Here is a 23760-nt window from a genome sequence, read left to right as displayed (position 1 = left end):
TTTAGTATCCGTAGCCGTAGCCACCCTTGCGGCACTCGTTGGCGTAAGAGTTCCAGCTGGTGCCCTTGGGGCATCGGCACTGCTTCTTCCAGTCGTCCCAGGTCATGCCGCCCTTGCAGCTGCACTTCTTGGTGTGCTTGTCAAAGACCTGGCCGTTCTTCTTGCAGACACAGCCGCCGTACTTGTACTCAGCGTCGGGGCCGCAGTTGTTCTGGCACTTGTGTCCGTTCCAGCTCAGGCCCTTGGGGCACTTGCAGGACTTGGACCAGCGGTCGTAGTACTGACCGTCAGGGCACTGGCACTTTCCGTGCTTCCAGACCTGACCATCAGGGCAGACACACTTGCCGTACTTCTCGACCTGACCCTTGGGGCACTCGCACTTCTTGTGCCACTTGTTCCAAACCTTGCCCTTGGGGCAGACACACTTGCCGTACTCAAAGACCTGACCCTGAGGGCATTCGCACTTGTTGGAGTGCTTGTTCCAGACCTGGCCGTCGGGGCAAGTGCACTTTCCGTACTTCTCGATCTGGCCATCGGGACACTTGCACTTGTTCTCGTGCTTGTTCCAGACCTTGCCATCGGGGCACGAACACTTGCCATACTTCTCAACCTGGCCGGCAGGACACTCGCACTTGTTGGAGTGCTTGTTCCACACCTTGTCGTTGGGGCAGACACACTTGCCGTACTGGAAGATCTGGCCGCGAGGACACTCGCACTTGTTGCTGTGCTTGTTCCAGATCTGACCGTCAGGGCACACGCACTTTCCGTACTTGAAGACCTGTCCCTTGGGGCATTCGCACTTCTTGGCCTCCTTGTTGTAGATCTGGCCGTCGGGGCACACACACTTGCCATACTTGAAGATCTGGCCAGCGGGACACTCGCACTTCTTGGCGTGCTTGTTGTAAACCTGACCATCAGGGCAGACACACTTGCCGTACTTGAGGGTCTGACCGGCAGGGCACTCGCACTTGTTGCTGTGCTTGTTCCACTCGAGGCCGTCGGGGCAGACACACTTGCCGTAGCGGAAGATCTGACCATCAGGGCATTCACACTTCTTGGAGTGCTTGTTGTAAATCTGACCATCAGGGCAGACACACTTTCCATACTTCAGAGTCTGACCCTCCGGGCACTGACACTTTCCGTCCTTGAAGATGAGGCCATCAGGGCAGACGCACTTTCCGTACTTCCAGACCTGACCACTGGGGCACTCGCACTTCTTAGACTCCTTGTTGTAGACCTGGCCGTCGGGGCAAGCACACTTGCCGTACTTCAGGACCTGACCGGGAGGGCACTGGCATTTGCCATCCTTGTAGATCTGACCATCGGGACAGACACACTTGCCGTACTTCTCAACCTGGCCTTCGGGGCAGACACACTTTCCGTACTTGCCGGGGACCTTGCCGTGCGGGCATTGGCACTTCCCGTCCTTGTACTCCTGTCCATCGGGGCAGACACACTTTCCGTACTTCAGGCTCTGGCCAGGGGGGCACACACACTTGCCATCCTTGAGAGTCTGGCCGTCGGGGCATGTGCACTTGCCGTACTTCTCGACCTGTCCCTCAGGGCAGACGCACTTTCCGTACTTTCCGGGGACCTTGCCGGGAGGGCAAACACACTTGCCGTCCTTGTAGGTCTGTCCATCGGGGCATGTGCACTTGCCGTACTTGAGCGTCTGTCCAGGAGGGCATTGGCATTTGCCGTCCTTGTAGATCTGGCCGTCGGGGCAAGCACACTTGCCGTACTTCTCGACTTGACCATCAGGGCAGACACACTTTCCGTTCTTCTCGACCTTGCCGTCGGGGCAGACGCACTTTCCGTAGGGGCCAGAGACCTTGCCAGGAGGACATTGACATTTGCCGTCCTTGTAGACTTGGCCGTCGGGGCAGTTGGGCTGACACTTTCCGTCCTTGTATGTCTGGCCGTCAGGGCAGACACACTTGCTGTTCTTGAGGGTCAGGCCATAGGGACAGATGCACTTCTTCTTGCCATCGTCCCACTTGGCCTTGGAGTCCTTGCAGACGCAGGCGCCGTACTGCTCGGTAGCGTCGGGGCCACATCCGTAGCCACCGCGCTCAACGAGGGTATCCTCCCGGGCCTCGAGACTGAAGTCCTCGGCCTCAGCGTGAGGGAGAGCCTTGACCGTGACGGCCAGGGCGAGGAAGTTGAAGAGCAGATGTTTGATCTGCATGGTGGGCTGTTGGGGGAGTGCCCTTCAGCAAAGAGGGTGGAGTTGTGAAAAACGAAGGGCTTGTGAGGTTGTTTGATATTGGTGAGGGGGGAAGCGAATGAAGAAGGAAGGTTGTTGGTGAGAGAGCCCAAGGCCTTTCTTGACTTGGGAGTGATCGAGAAAAAGTTTGACTTGAGGGGGGATGGGATGGGCTTTAAGTAAGGAAAGTTGTTGATGTTGAGGTTGGTGTAAGACACACAACAACTTGAGGTCAAATCGTCCGGGCTTCCGAAAAGGAAGTCAGCTCATACTGCTTTGGGCCGCATGATGCTTGGGGCAATAGTCTGAAAGCTAATTGCCCATTGAGCGTCACCCTCTTGCTTGTCCATGGCAGTGTGACATGCATGTGCTATAGCAGCCTCAACTGCGGATCCCAACTGTGGATGCCATCTGGCCCCGGGATGTGCAGACAACATGGTTAGGTTTTCGGAGACAGGGGGGGTCAAGGTAAAGAAGTGGACAAAGGGACAGAAGACATGGGTCCGGCAAAGGAAAGGGAGGTTGGTTGGTCGTTGGTTCACCGGCACAAACCAAAACGGCACAAGGGAGCACGGGACAGGAGTGGGCATCATAGAAGGCAGACAGCTCGCATCCAAGCTTACATCGACGAGCGAGATGCGAGCGAGTTCCGTCCTAGGATGGATGTCACTGCCACGAGGATGCCTGGTTACGGTCTAGGTCTGCTATATTTACAGTGAAAGAGCTCGTTTTGGGGAAATATGGCTTGAATGGCGTACCGGAAGCTCCGTCAACGGGCGGTCAAGAGTCTTCAAAGCCGTCATTCAACGGGAAAGCCTCGTCCACGGTAGTACAAGCCTGTCGTTGTGGGTGTCTGCTATTTCTCGCCAAGCTGACAGTCGGTGACGCAAAGGCTTCAAGCCAATTGATACTCTGGCTGCAGGAGTGAAAGCATGAGGCATCACACCGGGTCTGGAATACGAGATTTGATGCAGTTCACTCTTCTCTCTGCGCTGCTTGGTGGTCGAGATGGTGTTGAACATGCAACATCTCGTTGGACGAGGTCCGCGTGGTGGAAAAAGAGGCTCAAAGTCGGGCATCCCCGCATCCTCTCAAGAGAAACAAAACAAAACAAGGTGGATGCTCTAACCGAACGGTAAGGCTGGCTAATGCAAGGCCTAGAGACCCGGGCTTCTACTTTTGGTCTCGGGAGGTCACCCAGCTTCTGGGCTTTTCAGGGGGAGGCGCCTCTCCGCCAGGAACAACAGGTCGTGCTCAAGTGAGACAGCATGATTGCCAATGACGGGACAGTATTCTTGGCCAAAAAAGGTGCGGAGCCACCGCCACTACCGGAACCTGAGGATTGCTTCTTGCACGAGATACAGTGATGTTGAGAGTGATATGTGATTGGCCGACTGTTTCAGCTGGGCATGAGTGCTGCACCGTAAAAAAGAAAACGGAATAAAAAAAGGAGAAACAGAAAATACGAGGGCGGGGAGAACGCATGGGGGAAGTCGGGCGATACGAGAAGGGAAGTGATTGGCACCCTCATCCACGCGCCAAGGTACCGCTGGCGATGGGCCTGCACAGCGTTTCTTGGTGAGTGAAACACGCTAATTGGTAAATATAGCAGCTTGAAGGCTGCAGCCACACACCTGTCTGTGAGGGGTTGGCACCAGCCAGAGCCACTAATCGGGTAAATATAGAGCAGCCACACACACAATTGACAAGGCAAGGTCCCATTCTCCGACCCTCCCGGCGATCCTCCTCTCTCGCTGACCCGTGTCCGAGGGCCCGAACTTGGGGACCCAGGTTCACGGTCGTGTCGTTAGCCCAGTGGACGGGTTCTGGGCAACTCGGTAGATGATTGGGGAGCCTCAGGGGTGGGAGGGTCGGCAAAGGGGAACAAGGCAGATCTCTCTGGTCCCACACACACTTGAGCATCCAACAAAGTCCTGCACGTCCTACAACAAAGTTGAAGGAAAAAAGACGTGGTTATGATGCTATTACAGGACCTTGCCATGCCTCATTGGGCATCGCAGGAGTCTACAACATGAAGCAAGGAACCTGTGTGCTGATGGCCCGTATAACCCATTGAGTTTGCGTAGTCTCACCCTTTTTTCATCGCCATGTCCTCGCCAAGCCAAAACCAGCCGATTCCATTTCATAATCGTGACGTTCTGCGCTTTCTTGGTAACGACGATGCGAGAGCCGATGCATGAGTCCAATCCTCCAGTCCTGAAGAGGAAGCATGCCGCATTATTGCATTGCCCGGGCTGCTTACCTTGCATCCCCAGAGACACGGCAGAGGCGAGCGACGGGGCGGGTTAACAGGTCAGCTTAAGGTTGACCGTTTCGACCATGTTTTTTTACGCCCTGCGGGTCTAGAGAGAGGGGGAAAGATCCAATCCCAGGATGATCCCGGCGGCCAGGGCAGGTATTCGATTGGGTTAGGACGGGGGGGTCTGGTCTCTGGGCGCTTGGCACGATCGGCAGATCGATTAAGAGCTGGAGAAGAAGGACGCTTGTTGGGGTGATTGTGATGCCACAACTGGGGAGATGCACAGGGGGTGAGAGTGAGGAGTGTGCGGTCAGCTGATTTCCACACCAGACGTGCACTCTTGGATTGGTCTTGGCTTTTGAACGGCATTGGGCGGGTTGGATTGGCAGCTGTCGGCTCTGTGGGAAATATTGCAGGACCGGGGCCTGACATTCAGCTGAGGAGGGGGAAAGCCATGGCAGGATCGTGGACAGCCCAGTAGCAGCCAACCCGTCTTTGCTGTTCTTGCAGTCAGCGAGTTCCTTGCCTCATCCGACGGACCAACCACGCACCCCCTCTTTTTTCTTGTTTCCTCCCCCAGTTCCTGACCCTGGTCAGATCATGGTGGCACTTGGCTTTTCTCCTCATCTCACTCTCTTTCTCGTCGGACGTTGTGCAACTCTAAGATTCCCACATGGGATGTAATGTAATGTAATGCCCATGTTTGATGTACACCTCACGAGAGAATTGTGGTCTGCCTCTTGCAGTGCAGAGCGCAAGTGAGATTCTCCCAACCTGTTGTTGACCCGTGCAGAGGGATAAGATCAACATGCTTCTGAGGTACATACCAACTCACGGTCTGCAGTGAGATCGCAACTCTGTTGTTCTGCATTGACTCGCCCCACGTGCTGTAGGCGTCTTACTAGCATTGGCACGGAGCCCTCATTCAGGCAGTGACAGCGACAGCAAACACCTCATGGACGTCATTCCCGACTTCCGGTCCGCGACGGAAGGGACAGCATTATGAGGCTTGCAGGGCTTTTTTACCTCGAGAACAATCCCGGTCACCTCGCAAAAAAACGAGACAGCTGAAAAAATAAGGAACAGCCACAAGACCGGGTTACCGACCAACCGCGGGGGCACCGGGAAAGCCATTCGAGAGGGGAAAATACTGCGACCCGTACATACAGGCTGTGTCACGTCGGGTGAGCATGCCACCCTCAATACATTGAGGACAGTAAAAAAAATGCATTGAAGGAGTAATATCATCATGTCAGGCGCAGGTCATGAGGATAAGCCATCGTGAGTTGGCATTTGCTGTTTGGGTATGATTAGCAAGCCTCAAAGCAAGCCAAAGCAAGGTCCCGAGAGGTTTTGAGGAGGTTTGCCTGTGGGAGAGCCCCGTTGAGGACTCATGTAGATGCCCAAAATGCTACCCTACAACGGTTGATTTTCTTCGAGTCAATGACGGCTGCGAGATGGACGTAATCGAATCAGTAGAATCAGTTGGAAGACGGCCGTTTGGACACATGGTCATGACGCTGCGGCTTTTGACTTTACCGTCTCTGTCCCGAAAAGGGCTTGCCATGGAAAGCTTTTCAAACTCAGCTTAGTGACGGTTGCAAAGGTCAAAAAAACTCCCCTCCCGAAGCCTTCTCGAAATTCGCCCTTGCATGTGGGTTGGGTCTGAAAAAGCTCATCCGCCACTTTTCACAATGATTGTCTCTCAATTGATTCAGCGCCTCCAAATCTAACCGCCCAAGATCCAAAATCAATAATTCCACGGGCGCTTGTAAATCTGTGATTCTAGACTCTCAAGATCAACAAAGAAAGTGTGACCCCCTGGCTAGAATTGATTAGCGTCGATGTTCGGGCGCTTCGCAAACGCTCAAGCCACGGCGCTCAGATCACTTCTAATCCGGGTCTGTAAAGACGTAGGCGCCCTTTGTTCTGTCTTTTTCAGCTCGTTAATCCTCAACGTCCCGGTTCCCACTTCCGTCTTGCCGAGCCGTGTCTTTTCGGCGGCTGCGTCGATCAGGAGGGAAGGGGTGATTTCCTTCCCGTGTGTGCCGAGTCCGCAATGTTTCGGATGTAGATCTTGACTAAGTGACTGGTTGGTTTGCGAGGGATAGGGGCGGTGATTACTGTGACGTCGGTGAGCGCGAGTCGCGGTGATCTTCGGTTCGTCGGTGATGTCGAGATCGGCTGCTTGTCACCTGAATCATCGGTGGGCTCTGGGGAAGAATCACATCGCCAAGAGAAATTGATCACAGTTTCAATGAAATTAGTGAACAGTCGATTAATGTATCTTAATTCATTTGTGACATTGTTGGTGCTGATAAAGTGCCGATGTTGGTTTCTGTGCCGAGTCATACTGGAGCCTCGCCTCAGGCCTGCATCACTACGGAGTCTTCCACCACAAAACCACCACTAACATCCAGACGCCCAGTCGCTTAGTATATCTTGGTCTTAGTAGTGTAACCTAATACAAAGATTATTCCTATTTTCCGATTGAGGCTCTGCTGTCAAAGTCTTGGCCGTACTATCTCCATCTTGCAAGACCATCATCAAGTTAAGATAAGCTTCTCACGTCGAAATAAACTATTAACCTCACCTGCGTTTATGCTTCTTCCACAGCAGGGCTGAGTCCCAGCACTGCCGCGCGTACCTTGCATATCACATTCCCTGGGGGTGTTGAAAAGAGAAGTTGGTGTAGATGGTGTATGTAAAAAGCACCACGCCCCGAGAATCTCTGCACGCGTGGTTTGCAGAAACCTTCTTGTGCCTTTGCATTGTCCTACACCCTCGACCGTAGATCTGGGACCAGTTTTTAATCAGATTTGGCTTGCAGAAAAGCATAACGCACATCTTGCGCAAGCCGTTGCTGCGCTGCTACCGTTTTGTGTCGATGGTGTCATTTACTTGCAGCTTTAGGTGATGAGGCTGGATGTCGTGCTCGCTGAGAAACGGCCAGCAACAAGACTGGCGAATCAAGAAATTCAACCGCTATCGGCCGTTATCAACTGCTATCAACGTGCAGGTCTGTCGTATTCCTCGATAATTCACAAGGCATCGAATTGTTCAACTCCTGCCTCCTTGCCCGTCAACTAGGTGATACTATCACCAAGTGTATTTGATGTTTTTGGTGTTTATTCTTCAACTCCCTCCAAGTTGAGTCGTCGTCGACAGAGGCCTCCCAAGAGGGGAAATATACCAACCAATGTCGAGCCGCAGGCCGCGTCATCAACCACCCGCGCTGACGACAACCACAACTCCCACTTGCCGACGATGCATGCTTTCAGTTTCAGACCCGCGTCCAAGAAGCCCACTGCCCATGTGTTCTTGAACCAAACTGCCGGTAAAGATGCATAGAACAGATGCAGTAGATCTGCGAACATTGGGGGACACTCACCGAGCTTACCTTGGTCTCACCGAACGCTGAGTGGCGAGATTCATGGCTGGAATGGTGTGATGGTGTGGTCCCGAGTGTTTGGGTAAGGGTGCATACGCCCAGTTTGATAGACGCTTGGCAGCTGAGACTGGTTTCCGCCTGGTCTGGGGTGCGTTTCTTATCGTAGTATATAGCCTGTATATATGTTATCTATATGAGGTTACATGGTATCTGAACAACATGCATAGCCGAGCAGCCTTATCAGCACCACAACGACAACTGCCAGAGCCGCATCGCTGCAGGCGCAGATGCAACCAACTTTTGCTACTAGGACGTTGCATAAACCCAGTGTAGTTGCTTAGTAGATATTGATTTCGGATGCACACGTAAGAACGTCCGAAATAGAATACAATAGAGGCAAGGGCCTGTTAGGTGAGGCCAATAGCATCCCCGTCGTGTATGGCATCAACTATGCTGCCGCCACAACCGCAGCCACGCTATGCTTTCAAAGATATACATTCAGCCATTACGCCTCAATCGGATTCAATTCATCCAACGTCATCTGTGCGCCTTTTATTTGCGCCTTGTTGGCAGAGTAGCATCTGCTGTCACCTCACGGTTCTTTTCTCTCACCGAGTGGCGGTGCTGAATGTGCGCAGCCACACCAAGGCAAGGCGTCTGACCACACTCAGACGCCCGACATAGCTGAGCGATTTCGTCTGTGTTAAATCCTTCGATATTTGGCCAGTAGGAAGCTTGATGATGGCACGTGTAGAGGGAAAACGGAGAAAAGGATAGTTGGCCTGAAATCAGGATATATACCAGCGGAAGCCCAAATTTCAGTGTCAGCCACAACACCACACGTTCGAGTCCAACCCTCACCACCATGTCAGGTGACGCTACACCAAATTCTCCCTTCTCCCAGCTTGGTGATAAAACCGAGAGTGAATTATCATCAAGCCTCAGCAACCTCGGAATCCAAACCTCCATCCAAGATCCCAGCGCCATCACTTGCTTAGCCCACCTCAAGCTCATCCATGCCATTGCAAAACTCAAAGAGTCTATCGGCTACACAGATGGATTATTCGGAATCTGGGACAGCCGAGCCCGCTACAATCGCTTCAAGGCCTCGCCAGTCCCATCGAAAGAAAATTATCTATTCGATCAGTTATCCCGTCAAGGGCCGGGCTTCAATATCATTTCAGACAACGGTAAGAGCCTTGCTCTGAGCAAAATTCGTGAGAAGCGATGGGCTATCTACGTCGCTCGCGCCGTTGATAGGTATGAAGCTTGGTGGTCATCCATGTTTCAGTTGTCGTTGAAGACGAGTCAATTGTCTGAGACTTTTTCTCCGGCACACGAAGCGTTTCCCGTTACGGGCGATGTTCTTGACTGGAACAACATGGTTCTCCCACCACTTGGTAAGCATATCATCAATATCATCTAGTGCTTTGTCATTGACCACCTCGTTAGACGTTCTGATGGTTCTGCATACACATATGCTCAACCCCCGGCTGTTCCTAGAAGACTGCATGCGTTACGGCGCCCGAGAGTTCTGGACAGCTGGCATGCCATGGGAAAAGATCAACGCCGCAATTGATAACAACTTCAACTACATCCAGCCTGAAGAGAGAAAATCCATCTGGAGTGCCATGTGTGCTCGAAATTGGGGCAATACCCAAGACAGGATGCACAAGCTGATAGACTGCCCATCTTGCCGAGCTTCCAATGCCATCTCGTGGACGACTTGCGGGGAGGATGAGGTGCCAGCTGACAATGAGTAAGCTCCTCAAATAGCACAATATGTAAATGTACTCACAATCTGTAGCTGGCCAGGGCTTGTCGGTACAGGCTATGCCGACGGAAACTTTGCTTTTGACTGTACTGCCTGCGGCATCAACATCAACCACGATGTTCTATGTGTGGACCGGTTTCTAAGGGATTGCGCCCACCTTCTCGAGAGCGACTGTCCAATTCGGGGAACCATTCTCGACATTGAGACTGGATGCCCTCAGAAAGCACAACCCGAAGAAGACGACACTCCAAATCCTCGCATGCTAGCAAATGACGCATTGAAAGCCGGCCTCGGGAAACAACTCCTCCAGCTATCTGGAAGCTCTTCATCTCCACTTGACATGGAAACAATCCAAACCCTGATCCAAGATGACGAAGCCCATCGAAAAGAGAGCATTCGAAGTTACATGCGTTTTGGGGAGCGGGTGAAACTTCGGGAGCTCTACGAGAAGTCCTCCCTAGGTTGTCGAATAATACTTTTCAAGTATCAAAACAATTCCAGCCCCTTTGGCCTCGCGTTGGAAGGGGCTGTTCTACGGCAGGGCATTTTCATCGACGACATGACACGGCTGGACTGGATCCACCAACCATCCAACACAAGCATCATGGAGAAGCTTCTCACCAAGTACAATCGTTTCTTCGACATGATTAAAGAAAACCCAGAGTTCCTTGCAGTACCGACTCTTGATATCGACTTGGCATGGCATACCCATCTACTCAGCCCTTTCGCCTATTATCGATATTCGAATCAGTTGACTGAGAAGCTGATTGATCACGCCGACAAAATCGACGAGGTTAGGTTTTGTAGAGGGTTTGAGTGGACGAATAAGGAGTACCAGAGCAAGTATGGTGAGATTTATACTGAATGTTCATGCTGGTATTGTGAGAGTGAGTATTGAGATGTGGTCTCTTGTTCCTTACTGACTTTGGTAGCTCTCCGAACAATGTTGGCACCGAGCCTTGAGAAACTATACCGGATCATGGGTTTGCCAACTATTCACTGCCAGAGTTAGTCCGCCGCTCCTCGCAAACTGTACATTCTAACAAGACACAAGTCGATGACAAGTTTCACGAGTCAGGGCTTGTTGAAGCATGCCCGGCCAACAGATCCCCTCACATATCCTCACACAACTCGGTCAAGATACAAGCACCAACTGAAAAAGATTGGCGATGGAAATATAATTACGAATGGGCACGCGATAACCGTACTAATCGTCTCAACAAGGGCTACGAAAAGCTTTGTCGCCGGGCCAAAAAGAACGGTAGACGGGTGCCATCTCGAAAAATGCCGCGTGATCATTGGGGGCATGTCGACGACGGTATGTGTTCTGTCGACGTCGTTTGAACGTGGGCTAATGCCTGGTAGGAGGTGTACCGTACCGCTCGACAGATTGCATGACCGCTGAGATGTACTCGAAGCATTCCAAACCATGCAGTATAGAAGCGGATGATATCTTGAATGTTTTATCAGATCTTGGCAATGTATTAACTGCTGACGAGGGCGGTGGCGGGTTCGGAGATTCTAGTGGCAGTGGCGATAGCAGTGGTGATGGTGGTGGAGGAGGCGGAGGAGGCGGGGGAGGTAAGGATTCCTATTTTCCGCTTACCACCATGATACTGACATGACTTCCTCAATAGGCGACTAAGTTTGGGTTCTGTTCAAGATAGAGTGCAAGTCCACGGAGTTGGCGATCAAACACCAAAGCCAAGGCGTTGGAGAGGGCACGTGATGGGTCTGGTGCCCTCCTCGTTAGACTACCCACCTGGCGACTCGAGAAGCCAACTTCAAAATCTCATGTAAATCCAAAGAAGGCAATTTATGTTCCCGCTCAAGGTCCGATCAAATAACTAGAGTCACCTTTGAACAAGTTCCGATGTTTGTCGGAGCTCTGCCACCTCTGAGATAATCCCCTTCAATTGTCCGTGAACCGTCTCCATCGTCTGCTCTCCGTTCAAGACCTTCAATTTGCCATGTCCTCGAAAGTACTCGACAGCCTCTGATGTACTCATGTTGAAGGTCCTTAGCCTCCCTTGTATTGTCTCAGCTTGGTCATCGAACCGACCCCGAGGCAGCAGTCGCTGCATCAAAGTCTCTTCAGGGCAGTCAAGATATATAAGGCACTCGAAGGCTCCGACTTCGACTTCAAAGTAGTGCAGTTGAAGAATGTTTCTGGGGAATCCTAACCGCAAAGTTGGATTAGAATAGAGCGGTCTTGGGCGAGCCTGCTTACCGTCGATGATAAAAACCCGCATCCCTTGCTCGAAGCGTCGGCGAATATGCGACTTCAGAGGCCCAACGGTAAGTTCCTTCGGTCCAATCGCCCCCTCCATCATATTGCCTCTATAGTAACAGCATGAGGGCTCCCTTCGCGATTCATCTCCACCCGCAGCAGATCCCCAACACTAACATGTTCAACCTTGAACGTCTGCGCCAACAACCGACACTGCGAGCTCTTCCCCGACCCAGGCCCTCCTAACATCCCAATGAGGACCACTTTCTGAGAGGTCGGAATAAGCTTAGGTTCCGTCATGGTGGTCGTGATCGTTAGCGCAACGTGCGTGATTCAGTGGCTGTTGCCCAAGCTCCTCTTCTAGCGCTCGTCGTGGAAGAATCGAAATCTCCGAGGTGGATCGTTCTTTGTTGACAGGTGTCAGTATTAAACTCAGCACATGGCAGAAAGTCAAAAGGAGTCGTGGGCCTTAATACTACCTGGCTGAGTTGAGATCCGTGGGCTAGCGGAGGAGGACACAGCCACTTACGTTTGTTACCGCGATGTTATCCTGGGCCGAGATTTGAATGTGACATGAAAGGGGGAATTTAGGGTACTGGGATCGAGTGAAGGAGGTTTTATCTTAGAGGAGAAAGTTTGTTGGAACATGGGGCATCGGTTTGGCTTGAATGAATTGAGCTGAAGTCTAGAGCCACCGTGTGGCTCTCTGGGTTTCTATAGTTAAACTGACCTCTGGAGGAAAGCCAACACATGGTAATTTAATCCATATATCTCTTGCATGATCTAGACGACACTCTTCTCGCTCTTTGCGTCATCCGAATCAACAGCCTCTGCCAGCAGCATCTCGACAATGTCAGCGTAGCCTCCCTCAGTCGCAACCTCGATAAGTGGTTGCAAGAGTTGACCTTGGTACGGGTTGGCCGCCTTACTCAGCAACAGCTGGACAATATTGGCGTGGCCGCTGTTGACCGCAAGAAATAGTGCCAATTGAGACCAGTACGGTTCTAGGCCTGCGGCGTCATATTTGTTCAGTAGAACCTCGACGACGCCAATGTGACCATCATGAATCGCAATCATCATCGGCGTGGCAAGAGTGGCCCAAAGGGATGGACAGCCAACCTGGACGTCAGGAAGTAGGGCATTCACCACAAACGCGTGACCACGTTCGCAAGCTGCCTCAAGAGCCGTTGTTCCAAGCCGATCTCTGCAGTGCAGATCCGCACCCTTCGCGATCAGCAGTTCTACTATGCAGTCATAGCCTTTATATGCGGCCAGCCAGAGAGGCGTCCTTCCTCGGAAATCTAGAACGTTTGGATCGGCTTGGGCCGACAGGAGGAGCTTGGCGATCTTGTCGTAGCCGTGTTGAAGTGCAGAAATCAACGGCGTTTGCTCGGTACCAGTGCGCCGATTTCCGGACGAGACATTTGGGTTGTGGCCTCGTTGCAGCAAAACCTCGACTGTTTGATCCAGCCCAAAATATGTAGCAAGGTCGAGTCCTGTCGTTGCTGGAAGTCGATTAGGACCCATGTACACAGAGGCCGTTGATGCTTGCAAACAGCCACCACTTTCCAAGAATACAATCACCAGATGATGTTTCTGTATTGAAGCACCACGTACGTGATGCCCCCAGTTTCTTGTTGCGTAAAGGTGGAACGGGGCAGGCTGCTGAGTAACCTTCATCCCCTCTCGGAACCGTTCGAACAGAAGATAGGTGAGGCAAACCTCAGCGATATGAGATTCCGCGCCTTCGAACCATTTGTCGCGCGTTCTTTCGAAAAAGTCCTGTGTCGTGTAGTGAACTAGCCGCACAATGTCGCTCTCCTCATCAATGGTAACGAGTCCAGCGCAAACGGACGCCACATCATCCATGTTGGGTAAGTTGTCTTGATCGAGCTTCGCTTCGCCGATTTCTACCGCTAGCGCTTCTTGAAGCTTAGGCTTCGTGAGACGTTCCTTGGCGCAGGTGATCCAGAGCAGAGTCTTTTTGGCCATGTCTCTTTTGTCTCTGTTCTGATCCTCGATGCGATTCATGGCCTCCTCATATGCGCTGTCATAAGCGCTGGAACCAGTTGGCAGGGATTCTAAAGCTCTTCGGATGGCTTTGCCCGTCATCTTTCCTATCAAAGACTCGAAGTGCAATTTCGCGAGGAGAAACCTGCCAATGTCAGCTATAGACAGATAATGAGATAATGATTGATGTGTAAATGCTCACTCACATCCCATCGACGGCCCGGGAAATGTTAGCCATGATGGCTTCTTGAAGTTCTGTGTTCCTTTGAACAATCATCGGCAATTCTCCCAGTCTGCCATTGACGTACTTTCTCACATCCTCACTATGGGCGCTGATTTCGATTGAGATGGACTTTTCGAATCTCGATTTGATATGCCCGAGAGGTCTGGCTGTTGCAAAAATGTTCACTCCAAGTTGCTTCTGAAGGTCAAAGAGCTCCGAGAGAAACCTCGGTAGGCAGTTGTTGGATTCTTGGCACTCGTCGAGAGCGTCAACGACGATGAAGACATGATCGAATAATTGCGTGACGGAGCGAAGAGATTCAACTAGCTCTTTCTGGGAGGGTTCCGTTCTTGACCTTTCGTGACGTTTATGGAGTTGTCGCACAGCATCTGGAAGCGTAGGTTGTTTCTCTGCCAGTTGTTTCAACAAACTTGAAGCAAAATTCTCGACTGTTTGCTCGTTCCTTCTTCTGAAATCGCAGTATATATACGCAAGCCCACTGCTTGGGTCTTCTCGCAACTTCTCGATCAGATGGTTGATGACGACGGATGCCACGATCGTCTTGCCTGCTCCAGGAATTCCTGGGCAAAACAAGGTCTTGCCTTTGGTGGTGATCCATGTTTGATATTGATCAGAGTTCAACACCCATTGTCCGGTTCCGGGTTGGTGTCTTCTGAAGATGTCGCTCTGTTGTGGGCCGTAGTCGATAGCCGTCAACCAGTTCAATATCTCAAGCTCATTTTCCTTGTCTGAGCGCGATTTGATGACTTCAACGCTTTCCCCAGTGTTTTCAAGCGCATGAATTGCTGGCAATCGTTAGATATTGCATCAGTTTAGAGACTTGACTGACCAGAAGAGAACAGCTCGCTCATTCTCTGTTCACTCTCGATTCTGCTGGGAACGATGCGATTGAGAAGATCCTTGGCGTATGCAGCCGCAGCCATGGCAGCAAAGCCTTGCCATTTTTTGTTCTTATGTGAATCTGAGTAGTCGCAAATGCCCCGGATAACCAGGCAAGGAAAGTCATTCATTAGCCCTGCAGCCTCCATTTCAAAACACAAGACATTCCTTTCCTTCGCTAACCTGTCCCGGGTAATGGCACTCTTCATTAGTTGGTTTGCTGATGCGATTGTTCCGTAATGAATGCATGGCTTGTCGTGATAGACAGTCCTTTGGCGTCGCGGTACCAGGCTTGATGGATCTCTGGCACAAAACTCTGCACAGCCTCTTGGATCGTGTGTAGACTCGGATCGGAACAGGACATCTGTTCTTGAATGTGGCCGTGAGTACTCGTCTTGTAGCATGGGATTCTTGTTGATGACGTCGCTCACGGCCTGTCCGAGCTGATGACCCTTCCTCGCGTACTGGGCTTGAAGGCCCCGGACAGCTGCTCGTAGGGTCGTGGGAGGCTGGTTTAAGAATCGTGTTTCCTTGAAGGCCTGGTCTTGTATGGTCTTACCAAAATCGTATTCAAATACACCGCCATACGTGACACCGTTCGCCTCTCGGGGTGCGCTGACAACGATATCACCAAGACGGACATCGTTCGTGGGACTGGGAGCGCCGCCACCGATGCCGACCATCAACCCAATCCTGACATTGGGGAAACTATTGAGCATGCTCGTAGCCACGCTAGCCGCCGTGGCTGTTCCGTATTCGCCGTCTGGGAGGACGGCTATCACGACGTTGTGTCGCCCAATCCGCCCGAGCGTGTAGTCGTTGCTGTCGTTAGGCTGCAACGACTCCGGAGGGTCATGCTCTTCGTCGAGAAACTCTTGGGCGGCGACATACTCGCATGTCAGGGCGCATACCCAGCCCACTGTGTAGTCGCTGGGATTGGACATTGGGTGAAGCGACTGGACAAGTCAAATGAGGAGGGAAAGTCATTGAGATGGGAGAGATTGAAGGGTTGAGAATGGGAAGCGCGGGGCACGTCTGTAGGCATCTCACAGGGCTGAGGCAGGTGCGATACGCCTTGCCCAGCCCCGGCTCGTGCAGCGGCAGGTGCAGCTCAGCTCAGGTGACTTGCACTGCATCCCCGATCACATCGACTCTACCGTCAACCCGGAGAGGAAGAGTTTAGAATACCAAATCGCGGCACCCGGGACGAATACTCTAGTTTGGGCTATACTGGACCCTCTCGATAGTGCGTCTGCCATTTATCTCGGCTCAGAACCAACCTTTCCTTAAAATCCCGCACCTGCCTAAGACATCGTGGACACCATGGCTGAGTCTGGCAGTGTGCAGCCACAGAGAAACAGCCCTACTTTTGTCTCTCTGGGGATGGTTGTGTTAGACGAAATAAGATTTCCATCGCGAGAAACCCTCTATAATGTGCCTGGGGGATCTGGTCTCTATGGTACGCGGCACTGAGCCCACACTCCAGAGCACATGCTGATGCGACCAAAGCAACACTGGGGGCCCGAATTATTCAATCTCGATTCACTTCAACATCAATCGGGTGCATAGTTCTCGCAGGATACGACTTTCCGGAATCCGTGGTCCAGACGCTTAGCACTTGGGGACTAGCTCTACAGGTGAAGAGGGTGCCCAACAAGCTATCGACAAGAGGCCTGTTACAATACAAGGACGAAAACTTTGGGCGTAAGAACTTTAGCCATAAAATAGGAACATGCTCACATTTCCCTAGTTAAAGAGTTTCAGTACGTTGCTCCACCACTGCAACCGTGGCCATCAGATCTCGACACCTCGACACTCCTCAACGCCCAAAGTTTCCATTTCCTAGCAGCCCCTGATAACCTGGTGAAACATGTTATATCGTTATCTTCTCTTCGAAATGATCATGGATTGCAGAGGCAGCATCTTATTGTATGGGAGCCCGCTCCACTATCTTGCAACAAGGAACACCTCGAGTCACATCTTCAGGCGTGTTGCCTCGTCGACGTCTTTTCCCCGAATCATCTCGAGCTGGAAGCCTTAGTGCATGGAAAATTCGAGGCTACATCACCATTCTCTAGAGAACTCATACGAGGGTACGCCCAGGTCTTCGTAAATGCTGGCATTGGAAGAGAGGGCCGAGGCGCCATTGTTGTGCGTTGCGGAGAGTATGGTTGCTTGACCATGACTAATAACGAGGCATTCTGGCTTCCTCCTTTTTATACTGCCGCCTCTCCCCGAACAATGGACACCACAGGCGCTGGAAATGCTTTCCTAGGCGGGTTTACTGTTGGGCTGCAGACAACAAACACTCTAAGAGAGGCAGCAACTCTCGGAACCGTCGCTGCAAGCTTTGCATTGGAGCAAATAGGTCTCCCGCAACATGTGGTAGCATCAAAGCTTTCTGCTGAGACGTGGAACGGAGAAAGGGTGGCATCACGCATCGCCGAGTTCAAGGAGAGGCTGCGAGTTTGACGAGATGCTCGAGGACCACGATCTCAGTCAGCATCTTTAACAGTCAAGTAGAATGCTGCACTTACAGGGAGAGGTCTATGCTAAAAGAGAATTTGACAAACTTGACGCAAAACATACAGGATATTATATATGCTCTCTATGGTCCCGCAAACAATTGCCTCCGGGCCGTCCAGCCACCAGCGCCGACCGATGCGATCCCATCACCACTGATTAAACCATCCTTATCCCCGTGACCGTACAGACCGTGTGTAGAATATATCAAGTCAGAGTGTTCCTTCTAGCCTTGGAGAGTAGCTGTCGGATATGTGTAGCCTTGGGAAACCCTTGATTTCGTCAGCAACAATGTCGAGCCTGTGTTTCACGCAAGAGGTTCGTCACTCACTGCTACTGGCACAGTTATTGCAGTACGAGTCGGTCCTACTCTTCCAACCAGTACATTTTGTAGCCTGACACGTATCTGCAATACCCAGTTAGCTGACATGGATCTCGAGACGTGGATTGAGGGTACCAACGTTGAAGACAGTGTGCAGATCCTCGCCTGAGACTACCCACGTAGCAACCTTGGGTATGACAACTTCCCACTGGAGAGAAGGCTTGGGGTGGCGGAACATCGTATTCACCTTGAATGGACCAGACGATGGCGTATACAGGTGCCGGGGGGCTGATGTTAGAGTTGGACATTTTAGTAAAGAGGGATCAGGACGTCGCTAAATGAATGACCGAGGCGAGGATGACCGACGAACCTGGGCGAGACGAACCTGGAGGAACCAAGACTTGGCTGATAATGACTTCTTAAATATTCAGGGCATCATTGCTAATGGTATGGATCAACCAGGAACCAAGCCTTTAAACTTCAATGCCATCCCCGCAAGAGAGGCACTCCCGTCGAGGTTCCCGCATCTCCGCCAATCGACGGCGATGCCAAGGGCCCAGGCCGCCATCAAGCACGTCAAACCCCGATCAACATATTCAAGATGACCATATTCGAGCCTAGCCAGCAAAAAGGCTTCACAAGTGCAATCTAGCCAGGGTCACACATTGCGGTAAGTAAATAAGCCTCCTCGTGGTGTAGCCAATAGGTGGTTGTACTACAGGGCCCAAGCCCCCCGAGCATCGACGCCAGCATTCCACGACTTTGGGCCTAATTGCACATTAGCCCGTAATCATGCGGCTGACGCGTCGCGTGCCTCTCTGTGGCTTGCTTCACAAGATCTATCTTCACACAGGAACTTGATCCATTTCTTGCTGTAGCTTTGAGTTTGGCCACTGCTGTAAGGACGTTTGATGGATACTTCAAAGATCCACATCGCTGTGATCGGCGCAGGTAAGTCCAGATCTCATCTTGAGATCTGTTGCTGACCGATCTCCAAGGCCCGGCTGGGCTCGCAGCCATCAAATCTCTGTTGGAAGAGGGATTTCAAGTGACGTGCTTCGAGAGACGATCAGAGGCCGGTGGGATCTGGGCGTTCTCAGAAAACCCACAGTTTACGTCTGTGACAAGAGGGACACGCGCCCAGTTCAGCAAGTTCCTTGTGAGTTATTGGCCTGTGGGTCACCCGGAGCATAACTAACAGCTCTCCCAGATCCCCTTCTCCGATTATCCGGTACCTGATGGTAAGATTTGCTTGAGTTACCTGCTTATTCTTGACTGACCGTGACGTAGACTTCCCTCTGCATCCCGGGGGCGAGGACTTGCGCAAGTACTACCAGTCCTACGCAGCTCACTTTGGACTGCTCGATAAAATCGTATTCAACGTAATTGTATCGTCCATAACAAGAACCAGTGATGACAGACTATGGGCTCTTCATCTGGCAGGCGAACAGATGCCCCGCCTCTTTGACAAAGTCATCGTAGCCTCTGGGTCGGAGGTGACACCAGTGATTCCAGTGATCGAGGGGCTAGATCTGTTCCAGGGCAAGTTCCTACATAGCCAGGCCTTCAAGAAGTATGAGCCAACCTTTCCGACTCATAGACAACTACTAATGGCAGGGCCAGACCCGACGACTTTGCGGACAAGAACGTGGTTGTGATTGGACAAGGAAACACAGCAGGAGACTGCGCCGTTGTAAGTCATTTGGACAAGGCCTCAAAGTCCCGCAACTCACATGCCCAGGAACTCTCATCCTCTTCTTCCAAAGTCTACTGGTCCCATCGCCGCGGCGCCCTCGTCTTCCCCCGCATCGTCAACGGCCAGCGCTTCGACGCCTTCGCATCATGGAAGAAGACGCGCATTGGATTCTGGATCGCCAAGCATCTCCCCTCTTTCCACCGCAAAATGTTTGACTCCTTCTTCAACTGGGTCGTGTCCAAGTCCTGGGGCAAATTGGATCCTCAGTGGCGTCTTGAGAGGAACGCGTTCTATGCGACGACCATCTCTGGGCTGGTCATTAATGATCACCTTGTTCCTGCGCTTCGTGATGGAAAAGTTACTTCCACGGCGGGTGTGCGACGAATCTTGGGTCCTCGATCTGTCGAGCTCGACGACGATACCATCCTCGAGGATATAGACGCCATCATTGCCTGCACAGGATACAACAACTCCCTTCAAGTCCTCGATGGCATCATCAACTACTCGCGCCCACATCCCGACGTGCGCCCCATCCCCGACCTGTACCAAGGTCTGTTCCCCCTGGGCTACAGCGACTCCCTGGCCTGTCTCAACTACATCGTCATTATGGAAAGCGCTTCTTTGGCCCGTGAGCTCGCCGGCATGGCCATCGCGCAAGTCTGGGCAGGAAAATCCACTCTCCCATCAGACTCCACCATGCAAGATTGGGTTCGTCAGCATCAAGCATGGTTTGCGAACCTATGCCTTACGAACCCACTCCCCCAGTATGAGGGTCAACTGGAGGCCCACGACTGGCTCAAGTTTGTAGACGACAAGGCTGGAACCGGCATGTATGAGCATCTTAGCTGGACGCTAAAAGGAATTTGGTTCTGGCTGCGTGAGCCTAAGCTGTGCTCGCTCATGGCGTGGGGTGTCAACTCGCCGCATCTCTACCGAGTGTTCGAGACAGGCAAGAGGAAGGCGTGGGATGGCGCAGGGGATGCCATTAGGCATGTAAACTTGCTGAGTGACATCGACCTTGGCTACGTGAAGCCCAAGACTGAGTGAGATGTTGGATGATCTGATTATGGCAGTGGTCAGTTTATATTTGGCCCAACGTTGGCAGGAGAGATTTTTTTAGTGCTTGAGAATCCTTCGTTAGTCAGTATTCCCCTGGTCCTTTGGGCTCATTGTTAGACGGCAGCTACTTTCCTCTCGGTTATATGATCCTTGCTGATCCTCGCAAGGAGATTCATCCCACTGAGCAAGTTCCAACATGGGTGAATGGTCTTGATAATCTGATAATCAGTTAAATACCCGATCCAATCAGATAATCACGCACATACCCATCACATGTCACGGAGGAAACCGTCCGCAAATAAGCTTACCGCAATCCATGCTGGTGTTGGGTCAGGGGTATTAGACTTAAGCCCAAGGACAGGAGTCAAGACATCATGCAAGGCTGAAAATTCATGATCCATTCGTAAAAGAATCTCAAATATTGAACCTAATTCGACTTACTTGCTGGGACAGGGGTGTTCTCCCCGCTCTCGTAACAGGGTCAACTTGGGCAGCTCCTACGGACTTGACATGTCTCGGGGACTTTTCTACCAGGGGGGATCCGGAAAACTGGTCCAAAATCAGTATAACTCTATCCATAACTAGGCACCCGCATTTCTCTAGCGGAGCACGTTCCCCTTTGCAGCTGGTGCGATGAACTCCCAACGAGCCCACGCGACCAGAGACATCCCACGCCAAGCACCGAAGAAGCTCCAGATGGACCAGGTTGCTGCTCCTCCAACATACGAGGATTCCAATCACATCTTATCAATCAGTCTTAGCGACGCTCCACTCGTTCAAGCGATGGTCCACACTCTCTGTCGTCGAACCACTAACGGGCTTCGCGAAGGAAAAGAGCTTTTTGTCTTCTCTATGTTAGTGGGTGATCCACGTCATTGCGAATGGTCTCAATGTTACCATACACTCGGGATACCATGCGTAGGGCAATGACTAACATGGCCAAGACGGTGAGACGTTACACTGGCCGGGAGGTATAAAATTCTCTCACTTGTCGACAATGTCGATCTCTTTAGAGCTCTCCATTCCTCTTTGCTCCTGCTCAAAGTCAAGCTTCAGCCTTACAACACCATGGCGAACCAAGACGAGGTCGAATCCGGCCCCAGGGTCGTCCCTGAGACGACCGACAATGAGAAGCGCCCTCAATATGACGAGAAGGAGTCTGACACCGAGGTTGACTCCAATACGGGAGGCTACAGGGGTATTGAGAAGATGCAGGCTTTGACTCAGGCGTGGACCAAGCCATGGCTCATTGCTGCGTATCTCCTGTATGTATCCAGTCTTGATGTGAAGATGGCTTCTAACATTGAGATAGCATCTGGCTCGTCTTCTTCACCGACTCTCTTCAGCAGCAGATCTCCAACTCTCTGCTGCCGTATGTCGTCAGTAGCTTTGGCCTGCACGGCCTCATGAGCGCTACTGGTATCGTGTCCAACCTGGTTGCTGGTGTTAGCAAGCTGCCACTGGCTCGAATCATTGATGTTATCGGCCGAGTGCAGGGTCTTTTGATCATGCTGTTCTGTGTTGTCATGGGTAAGTGTCGCCTTGAACCAACATTCTGTAGCTGTTAACTGACTATTGTTTAGCACTCATTCTCATGGCTGTCTGCAATAACGTTCAGACCTACGCTGCTGCCCAAGTTTTCTTCTGGACCGGCATGAACGGCATCGGCTACGTCCTCAACATCTTCATGGCCGACACGACAACCCTCAAGAACCGAATGATCCTCTTCGGCTTCGCGAACACGCCTTACATCTCCAACACGTTCGCTGGTCCTGCCGCGGCCGAAGCGTTCCTCAAGGGTAGCACGTGGCGATGGGGTTATGGTGCTTTTACCATCATCATCCCCGTCATTCTGTCGCCCCTCATTGCCATCTTCACCATCCAACTCCGACGAGCAGAGGAGAAGGGATACTACGTCAAGGAGAAGAGCAACCGAACTGTGTGGGAGAGCATCAAGTACTGGGTCATTGAGCTCGACCTCGCAGGAATGATCATCATTGTCGCTGGCTTCTCCCTCCTTCTTCTGCCATTCAGTCTTGCCGGGTACCAGGTGAGAGGAACAGATCGTTGATAACATATTGCAAGCATGCTAATATTTTCCTAAAGGAGCATAAATGGAAAGAGCCATCTGTCATTGCGATGCTCGTCATTGGTTGCCTCTGTATCATTGCCTTCCCCTTCTTCGAGAAGTATATTGCGCCCAAGTCCTTCATTCCGTTTGAGCTCTTCAAGAACAGGACTGTCCTTGCTGCTTGTCTTCTGGGAGGCAACATGTGGATCAGCTTTTAGTAAGTTCTTATACTCTAAAGTATCTGGTGTCGGGTTACTAACTCGCCATAGCTGCTACAAGCTGCAGTTCTCATCTTATCTCCAGGTTGTCTATAACCTCAGTGTTTCAAAGGCTGGATACATCACAAACATCTATAACATCGTTTCTTGCGGATGGGGCGTCCCAGTCGGAATGTGAGCAACCGTTTACCAGCTTAAAACTTCTTTTATCGATATACTAACAACATACAGCCTCATGCGACTTACCGACAGATACAAGTGGCTCGCCATGGCCATGCTGCCCCTACAGATCCTCATGACAGGTCTAATGATCAAGTTCCGCATGCCTGATACCCACGTTGGCTATGTCATCATGTGCGAAGTCCTCGGCTCCGTCGCCGGTGGTACCTTTGTCATGATCGAGCAAATCGCAGTCATGGCGTCTGTCCCTCACCGAGATGTCGCTGTCGGTATTGCCCTTCTCAACTTGATCACTAGTGTCGGTGGTGCCATTGGACAGTCTATCAGCGGAGCCATCTGGACGAACCTCATGCCCAGCAAGCTCTCCAAGTACCTCCCCGAAGAGCTACAGGCTGATGCCCTCACCATCTACGGCGACATTACCCAGCAGCTGGCCTTCCCCTGGGGAAGCCCCGAGCGAGATGCCATTGTCAAGGCTTACGGAGAAACGCAGAAGGTCATGTTGATTGCCTCAGTGGTTGCTCTCGCTGGTCCGATTGCATGGATTACTTTGATGAAGAACCATCGTCTGAGTGAAAGGGAGCAGACCAAAGGACTGCTGTTCTAAGTCATGCATCAAGAACATATTGACAAGCTAATGTAGTTGGTGCTGGATACTAATCTGGCCTATCTAATACATAATTATACTTTATCCTCC

At 51.7% G+C, this 23760-nt stretch overlaps 6 protein-coding genes across 6 annotated transcripts; 4 read left to right on the top strand and 2 right to left on the bottom strand.

Annotated features, from left to right (window-relative positions):
* Position 1: 1 nt before the first annotated feature.
* MRS44_009530 (uncharacterized protein) lies at positions 2 to 2188 on the bottom strand (the record flags this gene model as incomplete). The annotated part of the gene is made up of 1 exon (XM_065621330.1): positions 2 to 2188. The coding sequence occupies one exon, from the start codon at positions 2186 to 2188 to the stop codon at positions 2 to 4; it is 2187 nt and encodes a 728-aa protein (XP_065477402.1).
* Positions 2189 to 8722: 6534 nt separating this feature from the next.
* Positions 8723 to 11276, top strand: MRS44_009529 (uncharacterized protein; the record flags this gene model as incomplete). Its single annotated transcript, XM_065621329.1, has 7 exons — positions 8723 to 9257; positions 9310 to 9616; positions 9665 to 10518; positions 10564 to 10638; positions 10686 to 10949; positions 11102 to 11212; positions 11269 to 11276. 7 exons carry the CDS (start codon positions 8723 to 8725, stop codon positions 11274 to 11276), a joined length of 2154 nt encoding a protein of 717 aa, XP_065477401.1.
* Positions 11277 to 12644: 1368 nt separating this feature from the next.
* Positions 12645 to 15938, bottom strand: MRS44_009528 (uncharacterized protein; the record flags this gene model as incomplete). The annotated part of the gene is made up of 3 exons (XM_046277939.2): positions 12645 to 14016; positions 14078 to 14900; positions 14945 to 15938. 3 exons carry the CDS (start codon positions 15936 to 15938, stop codon positions 12645 to 12647), a joined length of 3189 nt encoding a protein of 1062 aa, XP_046124335.2.
* A 379-nt stretch (positions 15939 to 16317) lies between these two features.
* On the top strand, positions 16318 to 17466 carry MRS44_009527 (uncharacterized protein; the record flags this gene model as incomplete). The annotated part of the gene is made up of 3 exons (XM_046284415.2): positions 16318 to 16453; positions 16504 to 16698; positions 16745 to 17466. The coding sequence occupies 3 exons, from the start codon at positions 16318 to 16320 to the stop codon at positions 17464 to 17466; spliced, it is 1053 nt and encodes a 350-aa protein (XP_046124336.2).
* Positions 17467 to 18750: 1284 nt separating this feature from the next.
* Positions 18751 to 20582, top strand: MRS44_009526 (uncharacterized protein; the record flags this gene model as incomplete). The annotated part of the gene is made up of 6 exons (XM_065621328.1): positions 18751 to 18790; positions 18838 to 18998; positions 19050 to 19080; positions 19130 to 19412; positions 19457 to 19532; positions 19581 to 20582. The coding sequence occupies 6 exons, from the start codon at positions 18751 to 18753 to the stop codon at positions 20580 to 20582; spliced, it is 1593 nt and encodes a 530-aa protein (XP_065477400.1).
* Positions 20583 to 21662: 1080 nt separating this feature from the next.
* On the top strand, positions 21663 to 23670 carry MRS44_009525 (uncharacterized protein; the record flags this gene model as incomplete). Its single annotated transcript, XM_065621327.1, has 6 exons — positions 21663 to 21859; positions 21907 to 22124; positions 22178 to 22644; positions 22701 to 22882; positions 22935 to 23057; positions 23115 to 23670. 6 exons carry the CDS (start codon positions 21663 to 21665, stop codon positions 23668 to 23670), a joined length of 1743 nt encoding a protein of 580 aa, XP_065477399.1.
* Between the last annotated feature and the right edge of the window lie 90 nt (positions 23671 to 23760).

Source organism: Fusarium solani, assembly GCF_023522795.1.
Source record: "Fusarium solani strain SB1 chromosome Unknown bctg00000005, whole genome shotgun sequence".
Taxonomy (NCBI): domain Eukaryota; kingdom Fungi; phylum Ascomycota; class Sordariomycetes; order Hypocreales; family Nectriaceae; genus Fusarium; species Fusarium solani.
Note: the sequence above shows the minus strand (reverse complement) of the source record. Positions and strands in the feature narration are given on the sequence as shown.